The sequence below is a fragment of the Heptranchias perlo genome, chromosome 12, assembly GCF_035084215.1.
Source record: "Heptranchias perlo isolate sHepPer1 chromosome 12, sHepPer1.hap1, whole genome shotgun sequence".
Taxonomy (NCBI): Eukaryota; Metazoa; Chordata; class Chondrichthyes; order Hexanchiformes; family Hexanchidae; genus Heptranchias; species Heptranchias perlo.
In genome coordinates, this window is record NC_090336.1 from 20,793,196 (window position 1) to 20,812,567 (window position 19,372).

Consider the following 19,372-nt stretch of genomic DNA (forward strand, 5'->3'; position numbering starts at 1 on the left):
GTGGTTCCTGTTCTCTACTGTCACGGTGTGACTGGTGTCATGTGATTGCAGCTCGGCAGCTCCGTCTGGCATTCCTCATGCACTCCTGGAAGGACACACTGGACTATTCCAGCAATACCATGGAATCGGCCATTCAATACGAGAGGTTCTTGAATGTAAGTTGGTCTCGTGTTGCTTCACCCCGTTGTAACTAAATATTTACGTCAATTTAGTTCTCATGTGAGGGATGCCTGTGTTGGGGAATCGTATGCTTTCCCAATTAAGGCGGCAAGGGCCAGCATCAAGCCCTTTTATGTCAGTTATAACACAGGCTAGGTGCAGATTAAAGCTCCCTCTACACTGTTCTATCGATCACTCTCCAGTCAAATACAGGTTGTGCTGCTGCGATGGAGTGCTCCCAAATTTCCTAAAGGAGGATAAACAAATTTGATACAGCTGGGGTGGCTGGAATAGTGCTGTGTCCCAGTAATGTATTTGGCATGTTTATAGGACATGAAGTACATGCACAGGATATCTAGGAATCCTGGTTTCACTTGTGTAGCGTTTAGTCACAAAAATGTTGAAGAATTTAGAACTGTGACATTTCCACAAGCACATACAGGAAACCATCATTTTGTATTTAGAAATTTAATGGTACACAAGATAAATGATACAAATAGAGAGGATGTTTACACTTGTGGGAGAGTCTAAAACTAGGGACCATAAATATAAGATAGTTACCAATAGATCCAATAAGGAATTCAGGAGAAACACTGTACGGTAGCATAGTGATTATGTTACTGGACGAGTAACCAGAGGCCTGGACTAATAATCTGGAGACATGAGTTCAAATCCCGCCAGTGTCTACGGAATTTAAATTCAGTTAATTTAAAGAAAAATCTGGAATAAAAAGCAAGTATCAGTAATGGTAACCATAAAACTACTGGATTGTCATAAAAACCCATCTGGTTCATTAATGTCCTTTAGGGAAGGAAATCTTGCTGCCCTTACCCAGTCTGGCCTATGTGACTCCAGACCCACAGCAATGTTGTTGATTCTTAACTGCCCTCTGAAATGGCCTAGCAAGCCAGTCAGTTGTCAAGAAGACAGCTCACCGCCACCTTCTCGAGGGCAATTAGGGATGGGCAATAAATTCTGGCCTTGCCAGCGACGCCCACATCCCATGAACGAATAAAAATTATTTACTCAGAGTGGTTAGAATGTGGAACTTGATACCACATGGAGTAGTTAAGGTGAATAGCATAGATGCATTTTAAAGGGAAGCTAAATAATTACATGAGGGAGAAAGGAATTGAAGGAGGATAAGTTGTGAGGGTGAGATGAAGTAAGGTAGGAGGAGACTCGTGTGGAGCGGCATAGAGCTGATGGGCCGAATGGCCTGTTTCAGCGCTGTAAATACTTTGCAAATGAAGTAGAAAATCAACGTTTTGAATTCTTACACTTGTCTTGTGGCTGCAGTACTGATAAGTTCCTGTGGGTGGTACTGCTGACAACAGTGAAATTTAATAGCTCCATTACACTCCCAGCAAGACCATATAATGGTCTTATAAAGTCCATGTTCTGAATTCTTCAAGGTCCATAGCTGTTTGGTTGGTTGTCTGTCTGCTAATCTGTTTGTCTATATTAGGAAAGGCTATGTCTGTCTGTCACTTCAGCATGATCTGATTGGCCTGGTAGAAGAAGCCAGCCCTGTAGCATAAGCATTACAAAGGTGCAATGTGTTGAAATGTGCATTTTATAATGGACTGGCTAGTAACCTGGATATTTTAGCATTGCCAGCCACACAATGGTGAAATCTGTGTGACAGCTTGATTGATTCTAGCGTGTTCATGTTGTATAAAGTTGTGGACTCATTGCTTGCAATTCCTGCGCCACATGGGAACTTCAGGACACTCTGTGTCTTGGTGGGCCACACGTGCAGGAAATGCCTCCAGTTGCTCGAGCTCAAGCTGAGGGTTTCTGAGTTTGAGGGGTGGCTGGAGTCACTGCAGAATATAAGGGAGGTTGAAGATTTCCTAGATCGTACATTCCAGGAGGTGGTCACCCCACAGCCGCTGAGAGTTCAGGATGGCAAGTGGGTGGCCATCCAAAAGGGTAGGAAGAGATAGGCGGTGCAGGAATCTTCTGGGTGTGTGCCACTCTCAAAGCGGAATTCAGCATTGAATACCAGTGAAGGTGATAACACCTCGAAGGAGTGCAGTCCTGAGCATGGCACCATGGAGCAAAGGACTGCACAGGGGGCACAGTGAAGTGTAGAAATGCAGTAGGGGGGACAAACAGGCATTTCCGTGACCGCCGACGTGAGTCCCGCATGGTGTGTTGCCTCCCTGGTGCCAAGTTAAACGACATCACGGGAGAGGGTGCAGAACACTCTGGAGAGGAAGGGGAACAGCCAGAGGTCGTGGTCCACGTGGGTACCAACAACATAGGAAAGAAAAGGGATGAGGTCCTGCGGTCAGAGGAGAAAGTTTAAAAAGCAGGACCTAAAAGGTAGTAATCTCTGGATTACTCCCAGTGCCATGCGCTATTGAGTACAGAAATATGAAGATAAGGCAGGTTAATCCATGGCTCGAAACATGGTGCAAAAGAGAGGGCTTCAGATTCATGGGGCATTGGGACCAGTTCTAGGTCAGGAGGGACCTGTTCAAGATGGACAGGTTGCACCTCAACAGAGCTGGGACCAATGTCCTCATGGGGAGGGTTTAAACCAATTTGGCAGGGGGATTGGGACCAGGATGCAGCATTAGAAAGGAGAAACAAGATGCACAAAGGATTGGGAGAGACAGATAGCATTAGAGTAAGAAATAGTACAGTATTAGCTGGGATCAGGCTGAGAGAATACGAGAAGGTCTAAGATAGGTTTAGAGTGCATGAGTGTAAACGCAGAAAGCGAGGTAAATAGGGTTGGTGAGCTGTGGGCGCAAATAGCCACATGGGAATATGATGTGGCGATAACGGAGACCTGGCTCAAAAAAGGGGCAGGATTGGGAACTAAATATTCCTGAATACAAGGTGTTCAGGAAAGATAGGGAAGGAAAAAAAAGGTGGGGGGAGGTGGCAGTATTGATTTAAGGAGAATATTGCAGTGCTGGAGAGAGAGGATGTCCTTGAGGGGTCAAGGACAGAATCTATTTGACCAGAGTTAAGGAACAATAGAGGCGCCATTACACTACTGGGTGTATTCTATAGGCCACCAACTAGTGGGGAGGATGAAGAGGAGAAAATTTACAGGGAAATTACAGAGGTGCAGAAACTATAGAGTAGTGATAATGGGGTCTTCAACTATCCTAAAATAGACTAGGCTAGTAATGGTGTAAAGGGCAATGAGGGGGAGGAATTTCTGAAGTGTTCAGGAGAACTTTCTTGATCAGTATGTTTCCGGTCCAACAAGGAAGGAGGCGTTGCTCGATCTAGTTCTGGGGAATGAAGTGGAGCAAGTGTCAGTGGGGGAACATTTAGGGAGCAGTGATCATAGTATCATAAGTTATGGAAAAGGACAAGGAGCAATCTAGAGTAAAAATACTTAATTGGAGGAGGGCCAATTTCAGTGGGTTGAGAACAGATCTGGCCCAGGTAAATTAGAATCAAAGATTGGCAGGCAAAACTGTAATCGAACAATGGGCGGCCTTTAAAGAGGAGATGGTTCGGGAACAGTCTAGGTACATTCCCATGAGGGGGAAAGGTAGGGCAACCAAAGTCAGAACTCCCTGGATAACGAAAGAGATAGAGAGTAAGATGAAGCAGAAAAAGTGGGTGGGGGGTGGGGTGGGGGCAGGTATGACAGATGCCAAGTGGTTGATACAAGTGAGAACCAGGCTGAATATAGAAAGTACAGAGGAGAAGTGAAAAAGGAAATAAGAGGGGCAAAGAGAGAGTATGAGAATAGACTGACAGCTAACATAAAAGGGAATCCAAAAGTCTTCTATAGGCATATAAATAGTAAACTGGTTGTAGGAGGATGTGTGAGGCTGATTATGGACCAAAAAGGAGAGGGCATGGCTGAGGTACTAAATGAGTACTTTGCATCTGTCTTTACCAAGGAAGATGTTGCCAAAGTCACAGTAAAAGAGGAGGTAATTGAGATACTGGAAGGGCTAAAAATTGATCGAGGAGATATTAAAAAGGCTGGTTGAACTTAAAGTAGATAAGACACCTGGTCTGGATGGGATGCATCCTAGGTTGCTGAGGGAAGTAAGAGTGGAAATTGCAGAGGTGCTGGCCACAATCTTCGAATCCTCCTTAGATACGGGGTTGGTGCCAGAGGACTGGAGAATTGCAAATGTTACACCCTTGTTCAAAAAGGGTGTAAGGATAAACCTGGCAACTACAGGCCAGTCGGTGGTGGGGAAGCTTTCAGAAACGATAATTCGGGACAAAATTAATAGTCACTTGGATAAGTGTGGATTAATAAAAGAAAGCCAGCACGGATTTGTTAAAGGCAAATCGTGTTTAACTAACTTGATTGAGTTTTTTGATGAGGTAACAGAGAAGGTTGATGAGGGCAATGCGGTTGATGTATATATGGACTTTCAAAAGGCGTTTGATATAGTTCCACATAATAGGCTTGTCAGCAAAATTGAAGCCCATGGAATAAAAGGGACAGTGGCAGCATGGTTACAAAATTGGCTGAGAGTAGTGGTGAATGGTTGTTTTTCGGACTGGAGGAAGGTATATAGTGGTGGTCCAGCATTCCATAGAATGAGCCTATACGCTCTGGCGTTTAGAAGATGAGAGGTGATCTTATTGCAAGATTCAGAGGGGGCTTGACAGGGTAGATGCTGAGAGGTTGTTTCCCTCGGCTGGAGAGTCTAGAACTAGGGAGCAAAGTCTCAGAATAAGGGGTCAGCCATTTAAGACTGAGATGAGGAGGAATTTCTTCACTCAGAGGGTTGTGAATCTTTGGAATTCTCTACCCCAGAGGGCTGTTGATGCTGAGTCATTGAATATGTTCAAGGCTGAGATAGACAGATTTTTGGACTCTAGGGGAAATCAAGGGATATCGGGATCGGGTGGGAAAGTGAAGTTGAGATTGAAGATCATCCATGTTCTTATTGAATGGCGGAGCAGGCTCGAGGGGCCGTATGGCCTGCACTTGCTCCTATTTCTTATGTTCTTTATGTTCCCCAGGGGTCAGTACTGGGACCACTGCTTTTCTTGATCTATATTAATGACTTGGACTTGGGTGTACAGGACACAATTTCAAAATTTGCAGATGACACAAAACTTGGGAGGAAGAATGAGGAGAGGCAATATAAACTAAATGGTACAATTCTAAAGGGGGTACAGGAACAGAGAGATCTGGGGGTATATGTGCACAAACCTTTGAAGGTGGCAGGACAGGTTGAGAAAGCGGCTAAAAAAGCATACGGGATCCTGGGCTTTATAAATAGAGGCATAGAGTACAAAAGTATAGAAGTCATGGTGAACCTTTATAAAACACTGGTTCGGCCACAACTGGAATATTGTGTCCAGTTCTGGGCACCGCACTTTAGGAAGGATGTGAAGACCTTAAGAGAGGGTGCAGAAGTGATTTACTAGAATGATTCCGGGGTTGAGGGACTTTAGTTACGTCGATAGACTGGAGAAGCCAGGGTTGTTTTCCTTGGAACAGAGATGGTTGCGAGGAGATTTGATAGAGGTTTTCAAAATCATGAAGTGTCTAGTCAGAGTAGATGGAGAGAAACTGTTCCCATTGGTGGAAGGGTCTAGAACCAGAGGATATAGATTTAAGGTGATTGGCAAAAGAACCAAAGGTGACATGAGGGAAAAACATTTTTACACAGCGAGTGGTTATGACCTGGAATGCACTGCCCGAGGTGGTGGTGGAGGCAGATTCAATCATTGCCTTCAAAAGGGAACTGGGTAAGTACTTGAAAGGAAAAAATTTGCAAGGCTACGGGGATAAGGCAAGGGAGTGGGACTAGCTGGATTGTTGTTGCATAGAGCCAGCGTGGACTCGATTGGCTTCCTTCCGTGCTGTGACCTTTCTATGATTCTAACCATTCTGTGATTCTATAGCAGAGACACTCGTTAACTGGAGGTGGCTGTTTTTCTTTTGCTTTCTTTTTAAATGTATAATATTTTTTAGTTCAATTTGCAGCACTTTTTTTTCTGTAACTCAGTCCCTGTTCCTTTCCTGTCTGATTTCAAAATAAAATTTAGTGAATATTTTTTCCAGGTGGAACCTACTTTTAGGTTGGTAAATGGCATCGCAATTTCCTCCTTGCTGACCTGAGGTGCATTTTGTGATTGGTTCTAGCTGTATACCAATGCATAGGAATTAAGCGTATTTCCTTCAGCGCTCTCAATATTTCTGCTACCTTAAAACCTACCTCTTCAACCTGTCCTAATATCTCCTTATGTGGCTCGGTGTCAATTTTGTGAAGAACCTTGGGACATTTTACTATGTTAAAGGCACTATATAAATGCAATTTGTTGTTGCTACTTTCCAAGAGTTGTCAGCCCCTCCGCTCTGCGTTCATTGCCCCTACCCTCTCAGCAGTGGTACCTTCCAGCTCGCTCGGCCATGGCAGCCCTGCTCTGCCTGATCGAACCCCTCTCAGCTGACGCATATATCTATCCCTCACTGCTGTCTGTGGAGCACCTGAGCACCCTGACTCCAGAGTCTGAAAAAAATCACCCTTTTTTAATTTGAATTCTGTAACATGGAGAAATGCAAGATAATGAGACCGGGGTAGAAAATAAACAGGGAGAAAATAATCTAAATATCTCTGGACTACAGGATAACACGAGATGTTTTTTAAAATTGTGAAGGGTTTCGATCGACTGAGTATTTCTTCAGGTTGGGTAATCAGTGTTGAGAGATCATCAATTTAAAATTCTCACTGATGGTGAAGAGAGAAGTTAGGAGAAATTTCTTTACACAAGGTGGCTGGAACATGGAATGCTTTGCCACGAGGAGTGTTTGAGGCAGAGACCAATGTATCTTTTAGGGGAAAATTGGATTAATATTTGAAATAGAGGAAGATACAAGCCTATGGGGAGGCAGTGGCGTTAGTTTTCGATTGCACTAACAGAGCTGGCACAATCACAATGCTCTGAATGGCCTCCTGCTATGCTGTAAACCTCTTATACAGATGGTGACGAATTAGTGGAACAAACTTCCCAGAGAGGCAGATAGTGCAGAAAATAATGACAAAATTGGATAGATAGGAGTGACTAATTAAACCAGCTAAATGGACTGCAGTCTTTTCTGCTCCTGTACTTTCCCGTGTTCTTGTATAGCAACCTTATCATGTCGTTCAGAAACATCCCAAAGTGCTTCACATACCATGAATTGCTTTGAAGTGGAGTAATTACTGTTAATTAGACAAACATAGCAGCCAATCTGAACACAGCAGCCAACCAAAGTTAATGAGACGAATTATTAATCTGTTTTTGCTGGCTTTGGTTACGGTGAAAATGTTGGCCAAGACACCAGGGCAACCACATGGTGCAGCACCACCACTGGTGGGAAGGTGAAATATAGTGTGACAAGTTTATATTGGTAGTTTCCATTGTAAATGTGGACATAGGAATTTATAATGGAAATATGAAAATAACTGCAGAATGTATGACTATAAAATGACATCTGCATGCCTAGTTCAGTTATCCCCTGCCCTCTAATCCTGTTTCACCTGAAGATTATATTTGGTCTTGACTCCCTGTGTGCAATGTCATAGGAGATTCATTAGTAATATATTACAAATCTTATGTCTGTGTGCACAAAACCTTACTATTGGTATGTTTTTGTCACACTCTTGTGTCAACTTTTACATTTTAAATTCCTGTCTGTACGTTTATAATGAAACTTGTCCTGCTGTAATTGCATTGTCCCACCAGTGGTCATGCTATTTTGCACCTCCCAATTCCTCAGCTTACTCCAGAGAAACACCTATGAGCCAAGCAAGTCTACTTGGCTTCCCAAATTCTCATAAGTTTTGCTATATAACTATAAATGTATGATTAATATAAAATCAAAGTGTTAGATAAAAATAAAGCTAGAATGTATGACTCTAAAATGGCGACAGAATTACACCTGTGCACCCTGTTCCAATTATCCCCTGTCCTCTAATCCCACTTTACCTGAAGACTACACTTGGTCCTGATTCCCATGTGCAATGCCACAGGAAATTGAATAATTATTAAGAAAAATATTTACAACAACTTGTGCCCTGAATGTAACAAAATATCCATGTGATGCTTCATTTTGGTGCCAATTACAGTCTCAGCACCAGTTAGAGAGGTGTACGTGAATAGAGTAATTGACTCCTGTTGGAAGGGGTGTCGGTGAGAAGAGTAATTGACTCCTGTTGGAAGGGGTGTCGGTGAGAAGAGTAATTGACTCCTGTTGGAAGGGGTGTCGGTGAGAAGAGTAATTGACTCCTGTTGGAAGGGGTGTCGGTGAGAAGAGTAATTGACTCCTGTTGGAAGGGGTGTCGGTGAGAAGAGTAATTGACTCCTGTTGGAAGGGGTGTCGGTGAGAAGAGTAATTGACTCCTGTTGGAAGGGGTGTCGGTGAGAAGAGTAATTGACTCCTGTTGGAAGGGGTGCCGGTGAGAAGAGTAATTGACTCCTGTTGGAAGGGGTGTCGGTGAGAAGAGTAATTGACTCCTGTTGGAAGGGGTGTCGGTGAGAAGAGTAATTGACTCCTGTTGGAAGGGGTGTCGGTGAGAAGAGTAATTGACTCCTGTTGGAAGGGGTGTCGGTGAGAAGAGTAATTGACTCCTGTTGGAAGGGGTGTCGGTGAGAAGAGTAATTGACTCCTGTTGGAAGGGGTGTCGGTGAGAAGAGTAATTGACTCCTGTTGGAAGGGGTGTCGGTGAGAAGAGTAATTGACTCCTGTTGGAAGGGGTGCTGGTGAGAAGAGTAATTGACGTTTGAAGGGGTGCTGGTGAGAAGAGTAATTGACGTTTGAAGGGGTGCAGACAGTTCCAGTAGCCGTGAGTCCTGTTGAAATCGTGCAGTAAGTGCTTAGAATCTTAGAATGTTGCAGCACCAAAACAAGCCATTTGACCCACCCACTCTGGCCTGGTGCTTTTCACCGCGAGCCACCTAAACTAATCCCTGCTCGCTCCACATTCCTTTTAATATTCTTTTACAAGCAATTATCTAATCCTCTTTCAAAATAATTTATGGACTCTACTTCAACAATGCTTTATGGCAGAGAATTCCACCTTTTAACCACTCTCTCTAAAGAATTGTTTAAACCTTCCCGTTAATTCGTTCTGTGAATATCTTAAGTTGGTGCCCCCTTGTTACCATCTCACTAATCAGGTTAAAACTATCACTATTTACATCAACAAAAACCTTAATAATCATGAAGATCTCTCAGGTCACCCCTTAATCTTCTCAGCTCCAGTAGAAAAAGGCCCTAACCTATCTAGTCTCTCTTTATAACTAATCCCTCATCCCTGGTAACATTTTAGTGAATCTACTCTGCACCTTTTCGCAGGTTTTGTATCCTTCCTACAATGGGGTACCCAAAACTTTATACACTATACCAACTGTGCCCTAAATTAGGTTTTCTACAAGTTCAGCATTACCACCGTGCATTTGTAATGTATGCTTTGAGATACAAAATCAATGATTCTGTTTGCACTTTTTAAAATGCCTATCTGCTTCTGCTGCCACCTTTTAAACCATCTGTTAAAGCGATTGTGTCTTTATTAGATTATTGGATTCTTTCTTGCTGGTGACAACATAAAGGATTACCATCAATCACTGTGCAAGTTCCAGGGAATGCATATTGTACTATGGCTAATGTCAACACCTCAGAACAAGCAGAGACATATATAGTTCAGGAATATCTTGGCCTGCATGGTTTGGTTGCTGCCATTGTATTTCGATGGAGACCCATCCAACAGGTCATTCAAAATATTTTACAGAGCTATGAGTCAAACCATTCCAGTCAATTCAAACATCCAACATAATTGATACCCTGTCCATCTAATGCAGTTGAAAGAAATGCAGTTTACAAATCCTTTGTTTCAGTATATCTTCAAAGGATTTTGAGTGAAATATCTGTGACTGAGTTTATTCCATTAAGTAGTCAGTTTGAAGCTATCAGAATTACTTAGCTATGCAAAGACTTAGTGGTAGTGTTTTGTCACGAATGAAATATCAAGTATCGTTTTTATGTTGCGGGTTGGTGCAAGAGAAGCTTCTTTGTTGTTTAACATCTTGAGAATCGTAAAGATTGTAACTGCTTATTGAGTATTGTTCATTTACCTGTTTAATGTTAGATAAATCTGTCTTTTGGTTTTAGCTTGAGCCTCAGTCTGTTAGAGTGTATATTCAGTCCACCTACAGAAGATGACTCCGCAGGGTGTATTTCAGTGAGCTGGAGTACAGTGACAAGGATTCTCTGTTCAGCCCCTGGGTTTTGTTGAATTTTGCTACATATTGGGAAGGTAGAGGCACAGTATTCATGGGGGACATGAGGTACACTTATAGGAATGGCCAGTGACGCTGAACGCAAGGAGAATATTGGCTTAAAAACCCAAATGACATGTAATAAATGACTTGTGTATCTGCACACAATAGTCCATCTATTCCTCAACTCCCTTAAAATCTTGCAATTCAAGGTGTATTTTCTTTTCCTATTCTTACTCGGAAAATGGACATTGAGTTGCATCTGCCACCTAACTGCCCATCCTGTTAGCATATTTCTGTCCTCCTACAGTCTTTGACAATTTGGCAAACCCCACAATTTGGTGTTACCAGCAAATTTCATTATTGGTTCTTCAATTCCTATGTCCAGATCATTTCTGTATATAGTAAGAAAGAACGGCCCCAAAACATACCCCTGTGGAATACCACTCACCATACCTTTCCACTGCAAGGAACTTCTTTTTACCCTGATCTTTCGCTTGTCTGCCTTCTAACTTACTTTTGTGGTGACATCTCCCGTAAGTCTCTTAGGTGGTACCTAATCAACTGTTTTTCAAAAATCCGTATAAACCGCATTCACTTCCTTTCCATTATCCTTTGTTAGTTCTTCAAAGAATTCTGTAAGGTTGATTAACCACAACCTATGTTTTACAAATCTGTTAATTGACCTTGATTAACTCATGATTCTGCAAGTGCTTTGTAGTGTCATTCCATATTATGGACTTTAGTAGTTCACCAATGACTAAAGTGAAGCTAACTGGACTATAATTCCTGGGTATCCTTGTCTCCTTTTTGGAGAGGAGTATCATATTTGACACAATTTCATGCCCTTTCAACAGCATTCGCTCAGTTTGAGTAATTTCTTTAATATCATCTCTCTTTGAATAATATCCTCCACTAACTGTTCTGTACCGCCTCTGATAGTTCTACAATCCCAATATCCACCTCCCTGTGAAAACTGAGACAAAGTACTTGTTTAGTATCTCTGCCATTGTCATTTTCTACTGCAAGCTTGCCCGTTTCATCTGTTGGTCGCCCAAGCCCCACATTGACTTTCCCCTCACTAATAATATGTCTATAGAAAGCCTCTTTTACTCATTTTTCTCTCATACTTCTTCACAGACTTTCTATTCCTTTTTGTAGCTTTTCTTTATTCTTTGTATTTGTCTGAGCTTTCATTTTTATTCTCTGCTTGGTAAGCACTGGTGTGAATGTTTGTATTGCAGTATTAGTTAGTCAGTTGAACGCTAATACACATAGCCTTGATAGTAAGACAAGTTAGTTATCTGTCTTTCTGAGAGCAGTGCTGTTTGTTTTCCAGGAGTTCTTCCTGAATGTGAAGGATATTTTGCGGACCCCAACAGATATCACAGGACAGTTTGAGAAGTGGCAGGAGCAAGACCTAGCACTCAATAACAGGTCAGTATCAACTCGCCCATTGGGAATGGGCATGGATCAGAGCAGTGGGACACAGTTCAGAGAAGGGCTTTTTGTAATCCTACACTGCAGGGAGGGTAGATATAATTAAACAGCTACAATTCTATTGATTGCTCAGTGAATGAAGTACTGCTGGTGTGCACTGAACCATACAAACCTAGAAATCCCAGTTTTGATTCTGGGTTTGTGCTGTTAGGTGATCTCAGCCAGGGTAGCAGCTGTGGTGCAATAATTGGCCTCGGTGATCCTGGGCTCCTGCGTCTGGTTATTTTCCAGCGAGTCCTGCTGGAAAGTACGTGATAACTTCTGGTGAAGACTACGTCGGACTCAGCTGTGATACCTCCCATAGTTGAGTATCCTGCCAGCACTTACTATCAATGATCACACATGAAGAATAGCCACTTGGTTAGATACCACGGGGTATTAAGTGCTCATGGAACCATATCCCAACAAGGAGTCAACATCTTAGCGAGTAGGGGAGAAATTTGGGGAGGTTTTGCAAATTTCCTCCCTCCTCTCCTGAATGGTGTATTATGATGCTGCAGTGAGTATGGGAAATGTAAAAAGGAATACATGCATTTGTTGAAAGCCTTGTTAAATGATGGATGGAGTCACATGATATCTTTGATCCCGAATATGAAGTGTTGCTGCACACCCAACTTCCAAATGCATCATGCTGAAGGTATTATTTCATTAATAAAAGAGCATATTTGTTTAGTATATTAGTTTGAATAGATTTCTGCATTCAAATTAGGTTGTTCCTCAGATTTATTTCCTGATGACTGGGCACCACTCTTATGACAAGCTTGTAAACTTATTTGTTTACAGTCTGTTTAGAAATATATCCTTTTCCTGTGTCCACACCATTGGTGGTGATGGAAGGTTGTACCCTTTGGCGTCATGTCATGGCTGTATGATGAGGAGCATCATTGAAGTCGTGCAGGGACCCTTCTACGGTTGCTGTTCCCTCCCTTAGCTGGACAGTCTGGCCAGGATTGACATGCATTGCCATGGTAAAAGTTCAAACCTGATGTTAATTGAACTTGGCATTCAGACTTTGGTCCCTTATTCACTATCCACTGCTCCAAGTTTGTAACTGTTGGGATGCCTTAAAATGTGCTCTTTTTAAATGTTTACTAGTCTTAATGTTGTAAGCATATATACAAGGATATGTGTGTAATTTGGCATCTGTCAAAGGTTTAGTGATGGAGATGGTTGCTGAAGTTCAAGTACCTGATGGACCAGATGGTCTTTTCCTGCCTGTCATTTTTGAGCATTTGAACCTTCACCTTTTGAGACCTGGATCTCATGTAGCTCAGACTGATGGGATGAAAGGCTCCACCCTCTGCCAGTCGTATACTTCCTAATGGGAAAAGGCTCTGAGGCAGTTTCACACCAGTTTCTAAAGAGTTTTAGTTCATAATACAAAAAAACCTACGATGCAAGTGTAGACGGAGCTTTACGCTGCATCTAACCCATGCTATACTTAACCTGGGAGTGTTTGATGGGACAGTGGATAGGTTTACTTGTGACCACTACAAAAGTCTCTTCCCATAAGTAAGCCCTTGCTCCCAATGAAACGAAATGTGACCTTGTATGCAAAGGAGTCTGGGATAGCATTTGTTTTAACTAAAAATAAAACTTGAAAAAACCTGAGTTTTAAAATTGGCAGTAAAAATTGACTTTATTGACCCTTAAATATTCAGAAGCAATATAAGGGTTCATTGTTCACCCTTTGCGCTCTGGGTGAATAATAAACCCTTTTATTGCTTCCGGATATGTGAGTCATTAAAGTTAATTTCTACTGCCAATGTTGAAACACTTTTTTTCAGGTTTCATTTTTAGTTTAAAAATTGAGAGAAAATCAATGGGAAAAAAATTAGACCCTGAAAAATCCAGGTAAAGTCAGAGAAATCCAATTTTTATTTTGAACATCGCTAAAAATAGGCAGGCACGGGACCTACATGGCAACCTACTATTATTTACACAGAGGCCACTTTTATGGGGTTCACCCATCAGACTCTCACTTCACCTCTCAATAGTTTTTTTTTAATTAGAATAAAACCTGTGTATATTGTTGTGGCTGTAGCCACTTTCATGTCACGACAATGATGGAATAATAAAACTTGGTGGTGGTTGTGCACAGGAAGCAATCTTGTTTTTAATAAACTATATTTTGGTGTGTTACCTGAGTTAGCTTTTGATCGATGAACTCTGTCTTCAGAGTACTTATTATCAGTGTGGCAACTGTATAAGTGTATGATCGTCCTTGCTCCATATCTAACTAGGAATGAAAGACAGACATTCTGCTATAGCATGAAGAATATCATCATCATGCAGTACTTCAAGATGATCCAACTCCCCTTTTAAAAGAAAAATCCAAATTGCACAGCCTTGGTTTCTTTTCCTGCTGAAAATCAGGTTCAGAGTAGATACACATTATGTCAGTGACCTCAGCACAGTACATACAGTATGCAATTTGGGTTTTTTAATTTCAAATTTGGAAGGAAATCATCTTTTACTGACTCACCACCCAAAAAGGCAGGAATTTCTTAGTGGAAATCGTAAAAAGATAATCTTTCAAAGTTCTTTAGATTCAGCAACTGTCCCTCTAGATTGGAAAATTCCACATGTCACTCTGCTTTTTAAGAAAGGAGAGAGAGGGAAACCAGGGAACTATAGACCAGTTAGCCTAACATCTGTTGTGGGGAAAATGCTGGAGTCCACGTTCCACCTCTGTACCTTAAGTCCAGACTACACTGCACTGTAATGCGTGAAATGTGCAGGACCTTTATACTCATGGAACACTTTATCTCAGTCTCTCAGACTATCCTTTAATCAGTTTGAACACTGACAACACCCTACGCAATCTATGAACCCAGAGGCAGAGCGATAATGGCCTGTCAGTGTTTTGGCTTTTTCTCCAGTCCAGCAGACACCTGGTCAAAGCACCATTAACTCAGTTTTCCCTTTACCCCTCCGAGGCCCCTCTCTCCTGTCGTCATCCCTCCTTTCATTTCTCCCCTCTTGGGTACTCTGCTTCCCTTCTCCCCACCCCCCCCCCACCCCCCCCCCCCCCACCACCAACAAATCCCTACCCCAACCTTTCACCACGCCTCGACCTCCCTTCTCTCCTGCTGCTGTCCTATGCTTGACTTCTTAGATAAGTCTACAGCTTCCCTCTGTACCCATCTTGGCATCATTCGAAGGGCCCATCGAGGCACTTGGGAGCAACAACCCCAACTGCCCCATTTGCTCTCTCTCTCTCCAGTACGCCCAATATCCTTCCCATCCCATTCACCCCTCTCAGCGCTGACCCTGTGAACTCTGCCAGTGGATCAGCTATCACCACCGCTCTCCACATCTTCCTCCAGAATGTCCGTTCACTTGTGAACAAGGCCCTTGCCATCCATGAGCTTAGTGTGGATGATTGCATCGAGGTCGTGGCCTTGATGGAAACTTGGGTGATGACATCTTGCCCACCCCCCTCCAATAAAGCCTCCCCGCCTCACTATACCTTCCACCTACTTGCCCTGCCCAAACTGTGTCAATCGCAAATAAGGCCATCTCTGAACACTTCCTTGTATCCTTCTCCGCTCACATTCCCCTTCCCCCACCCAACCCCACTTCCTTCTGTGGCTGCTCCTGGAAAAACTCTTTATTCCAAACCCCCCCCACCCCCCCCCCAATCACTTACAATGGCCCTTTCAAATTCCCAACTGCCTCACCTTTGGCCCTCCATTGACCACGACATTTCTGCAGCTACCGATCTGTTCAATCACGGCCCCCCCCTCTAACTTTGATGCCCTTGTCTCCATTAAAACCATTACACTCTCTCACCTTGGTCATTCCCCCTGGTATGGCCCGCATCTCTGCTCCCTTTAAGTCCAAGGGACGCAGACTTGAATGTTCATGGTGGACAACTGGTTTAGCTATTCATTGCCAGAACCACATGAAGCACTATCGGGACCTGCTCTTCTCTGCCAAAACTGCTCATTATTCCAGGATCATCCTTTGACGTGGTTGACTATACCATCGTCCTCCTATGCTTCTCCGTCATCGAGCTGGATGGGACTGCGCGCGCCTGGTTCCTTTCTTATCTAGCCAGTCGTAGCCAGAGAATCATCTGCAATGGCTTCTCTTCCCGATCCAGCACCATTACCTCTGGAATTCCCAAGGATCTATCCTTGACCCCCTCCTATTTCTCATCTATATGCTATCCCTCGGCGACATCATGTTCTACATATATGCTGACGACAGCCAACTGTACCTCACCACCACCTCACGACTCCTCCACTGCCTCTGATTTGTCACGTTGCTTGACTGACATCCAGTACTGGATGAGCAGAAATTTCCTCCAACGTAAATTTGGGAGGACCAAGGCTTTGGTCCTCACTGCACATCCTTTCCCTAGCCACCTACTCCACCCCTTTCCCTGGCCACGGTCTGAAGCTGAACCAGACCGCTCGCAACCTTGGCGTCCTATTTGACCCTGAAATGAGCTTCTAACCCCATATCCACTCCATTACCAAGAACGGCTACTTCCACCTTTGTAACATCCCTTGTCTCTGACCCTGCCTCAGCTCATCTGCTGCTGAAACACTCATCTGTGCCTTTGTTACCTCTAGACTTGACTATTCCAGTGCTTCCCTGGCCGGCCTCCCTTTTTCCACCCTCCATAAACTTGATCTGTTCCAAAACTCTGCTGTATCCTAACTCGCACCAAGTTCGTTTACCCATCACCTCTGTGCTCGCTGACCTACATTGGCTCCCGGTCCGGCAACATCTCAATTTTAAAATTCTCATCTTCGTTTTCAAATCCCTCCATGGCCTCCCCCTCCCTCTCTCTCTAACCCCCTCTATCCATATAACCCTCCAAGATCTCTGTGCTCCTCCAATTCTTGCCTAGAATTAGGGGTAGGCCATTTAGGACTGAGATCAGGAGGAATTTATTCACTGAGGGTGGTGAATCTTTGGAATTCTCTACGCCAGAGGGCTGTGAAGGCTCAGTCATTGAGAACATTGAAAACAGAGATCGATCGATTTCTAGATATTAAAGGCATCAAGGGATATGGGGATAGTGCAAGAAAATGGTGTTGAGGTAGAAGATCAGCCATGATCTTATTGAATGGCGGAGCAGGCCTAAAGAGCCGGATGGCCTACTCCTGCTCCTATTTCTTACGTTCTTATGTTCTCTTGCGCATCCCCGATCTTAATCACTCCACCATTGGCAGTTGTGCCTTCAGCTGCCTAGGCCCTAAGCTCTGGAATTCCCTCCCTGAACCCCTCCACCTCTCTAACTCTCTCCTCCTTTAAAAACCTCCTTAAAACTCAAAAAGTTCACATATTAAGGATAGTTTTGTCCTTTGAAGGATTACCGTAGACCTTTTGACTCTCCAGCCAACGTATTGGATTTTACATGAATGCATAACTTCCACTTTGAATTATTCTAAACTAATTTTTAACGGTGAGGCACAGTAAAGAAAAATAAGACACCTTGGTCTAAATAGTCAATTTTTGGCACATTACTTCACTCTCCCCACTTGGACAGAGGTTTCTTGTGAGTGCTGCTGGTGCATCACTTGTGAAAAGAGTGATTTATATTTTAATCTAAATGGGGAAAGTGCATCAATGTTCTTGCCCTGGGAAGCCATGACGTCGTCAGATGACCATGTTATACACTGGTAATGCGACGCTTCATTGCAACACGTCTGTTCTTGTAGCATGTCGAGTTTAACCAAACTAAGGGATTATGGTCAGAATACTCAGTCAATATCATCTTGCATAAGTATGGCTATAACTTTTGCAGCATCAATAACAACTTGCATTTATATATCGCCTTTACCATCGAAAAACATCCGGAGGCGCAATCAGAAAGATGGATGCCGAGCCAAAGGAGATATTGGGAGGGGTTACCTAAAGCTTGGCCAAAGAATTGGGTTTTAAGAGAGATTTTAAAGAAGGTGGAGAGGCAAGGGGGTGTAGGGAGGGAATTCCATAACATGGGGCCCAGCTGGCTGAAGGCATGGCTGATAGTGGTGGGGCAACGGGATTGGTGGTGGGGGGGGTTGTGCGCAAGAGCCCAGAGTCAGAGGAACTGAGAATTCGGAGGGAGTTGTAGGGATGGAGGAGGTTACAGAGCTATGGAGGGGGGAGGCCATGGAGGGATTTAACAACAAGGATGAGAATTTTATATTTAGAGGCACTAGGGGACCGGTAGGCAGTGTTGGTCAGCAAGAACAGGGGTGATAGGCGATCAGGACTGGTGCAACGTAGGATACGGGCAGCAGAGCTTTGGATATACTTGGTGTTTACAGAGGGCGGAGGATGGGAGGCCTACCAAATGACACATGGGCATTCCTTTTCAATACTGAGTACATAATGTCTCGCAAAAGTAGCTTATAACTCAGATAGATGACTAGGTATTCCTCCCCGTGGTTATCCACCTGACTAAGCACAACTCTAGTATCCCAGTACGACGCATTGGGTGGTCTGTAAACTCTTTGATATCATCTGGGCTGGGTAGCACTGGGTCAGCACAAAAGGCATTGTTAAGCTTGACTTTACCTTGTGGTGGCGTCCATCTTTGCCTGATCAGTGTGTTTTCCCAGTTCAGTGACGTAGGTACCGCACCAGAGTCAAATTTTTTGGCCTTGATGGTAACACTTTGATTTATTGAACAGTGTTAGTTCATTATTGATTCCTCCCTGTCTGACTAAGGACGATGATATTCTAACATATGCCAGGGAAGAATCCCCAGTCCTGTCAGGACGGGATCCACCAGCCACTGGAATAGGATGGACGTATTCTTCAGTCCGAAGGGCATAACTATAAACTCAAACAAGTGAGTGGCAGATGTGATGCACAACTGGGCTCTGGCACCTAGCCATACTTAACTGCTGATCTGATAGAGAGTTGTTGTTTTCAGATGATGAGTGCCCGCTAGCTTCTCAAGGACCTCCTCCATGCAAGGTTAAGGGAACGCATCTGCTTCTGTCGGTTAATTTTGTTTCCGGTAATCCGCACAGAACCACATAATATCTTTGAGGGACCAGTACCACTGGTGATCACCACGGGCTCCGAGACCTCCAATATTACCCTTACATGTAACAACTTCTGCATTCCCCTGGCTATATGCTCCCTCAAACTTTGTGGCACAGGATTGGTGTGTTGGCAATTTGGAGTCAAAGTGCCTTTGTCTGGTGCACAAACATGGATTTATATAGGCTTGCTTGAAAACAGTGACTAAAAGCATAGCATTACCCACTACTCAACCCCACCCCGCTATCTGTTTTTGTAGGGGATAGTTGAACTGCTAGAGGCCACCTAAGAACTAAAGCAAAATACTGCAGATGTTGGAAATCCGAAATAAAAACAGAAAAAGCTGGAAACACTCAGCACGTCAGGTAGCATCTGTGGAGAGAGAAACAGAGTTAACGTTTCAGGTCAATGGCCTTTCGTCAGAACTGGAAAAGTTAGAGATTTAACAGTTTGTAAGCAAGTACAGAAGGGCAGGAAAAAGTTGGGGTGGGGGAGAGAGAAC

At 43.5% G+C, this 19,372-nt stretch overlaps 1 protein-coding gene and 1 long non-coding RNA gene across 5 annotated transcripts in view; one reads left to right on the top strand and one right to left on the bottom strand.

Annotated features, from left to right (window-relative positions):
• cars1 (cysteinyl-tRNA synthetase 1) overlaps positions 1-19,372 on the top strand; it is an 81,191-nt gene that overhangs the window by 41,620 nt on the left and 20,199 nt on the right. For all 3 annotated transcript variants that reach the window (XM_067993739.1, XM_067993738.1, XM_067993740.1), the window contains 2 exons: positions 52-155; positions 11,714-11,811. In XM_067993739.1, the coding sequence (XP_067849840.1) occupies positions 52-155; positions 11,714-11,811 (202 nt within the window). The remainder of the gene's footprint in view (positions 1-51; positions 156-11,713; positions 11,812-19,372) is intronic.
• Positions 1-19,372, bottom strand: part of LOC137327866 (uncharacterized) — an 80,996-nt gene that overhangs the window by 36,493 nt on the left and 25,131 nt on the right. The window contains exon 3 of one of the 2 annotated variants that reach the window (XR_010964566.1): positions 19,137-19,242. The exons of the other annotated variant lie outside the window; for it this stretch is intronic. This is a non-coding gene — a long non-coding RNA (uncharacterized lncRNA). Of the gene's footprint in view, positions 1-19,136; positions 19,243-19,372 lie in introns of those variants that run through there. 2 annotated transcript variants of the gene reach the window in all.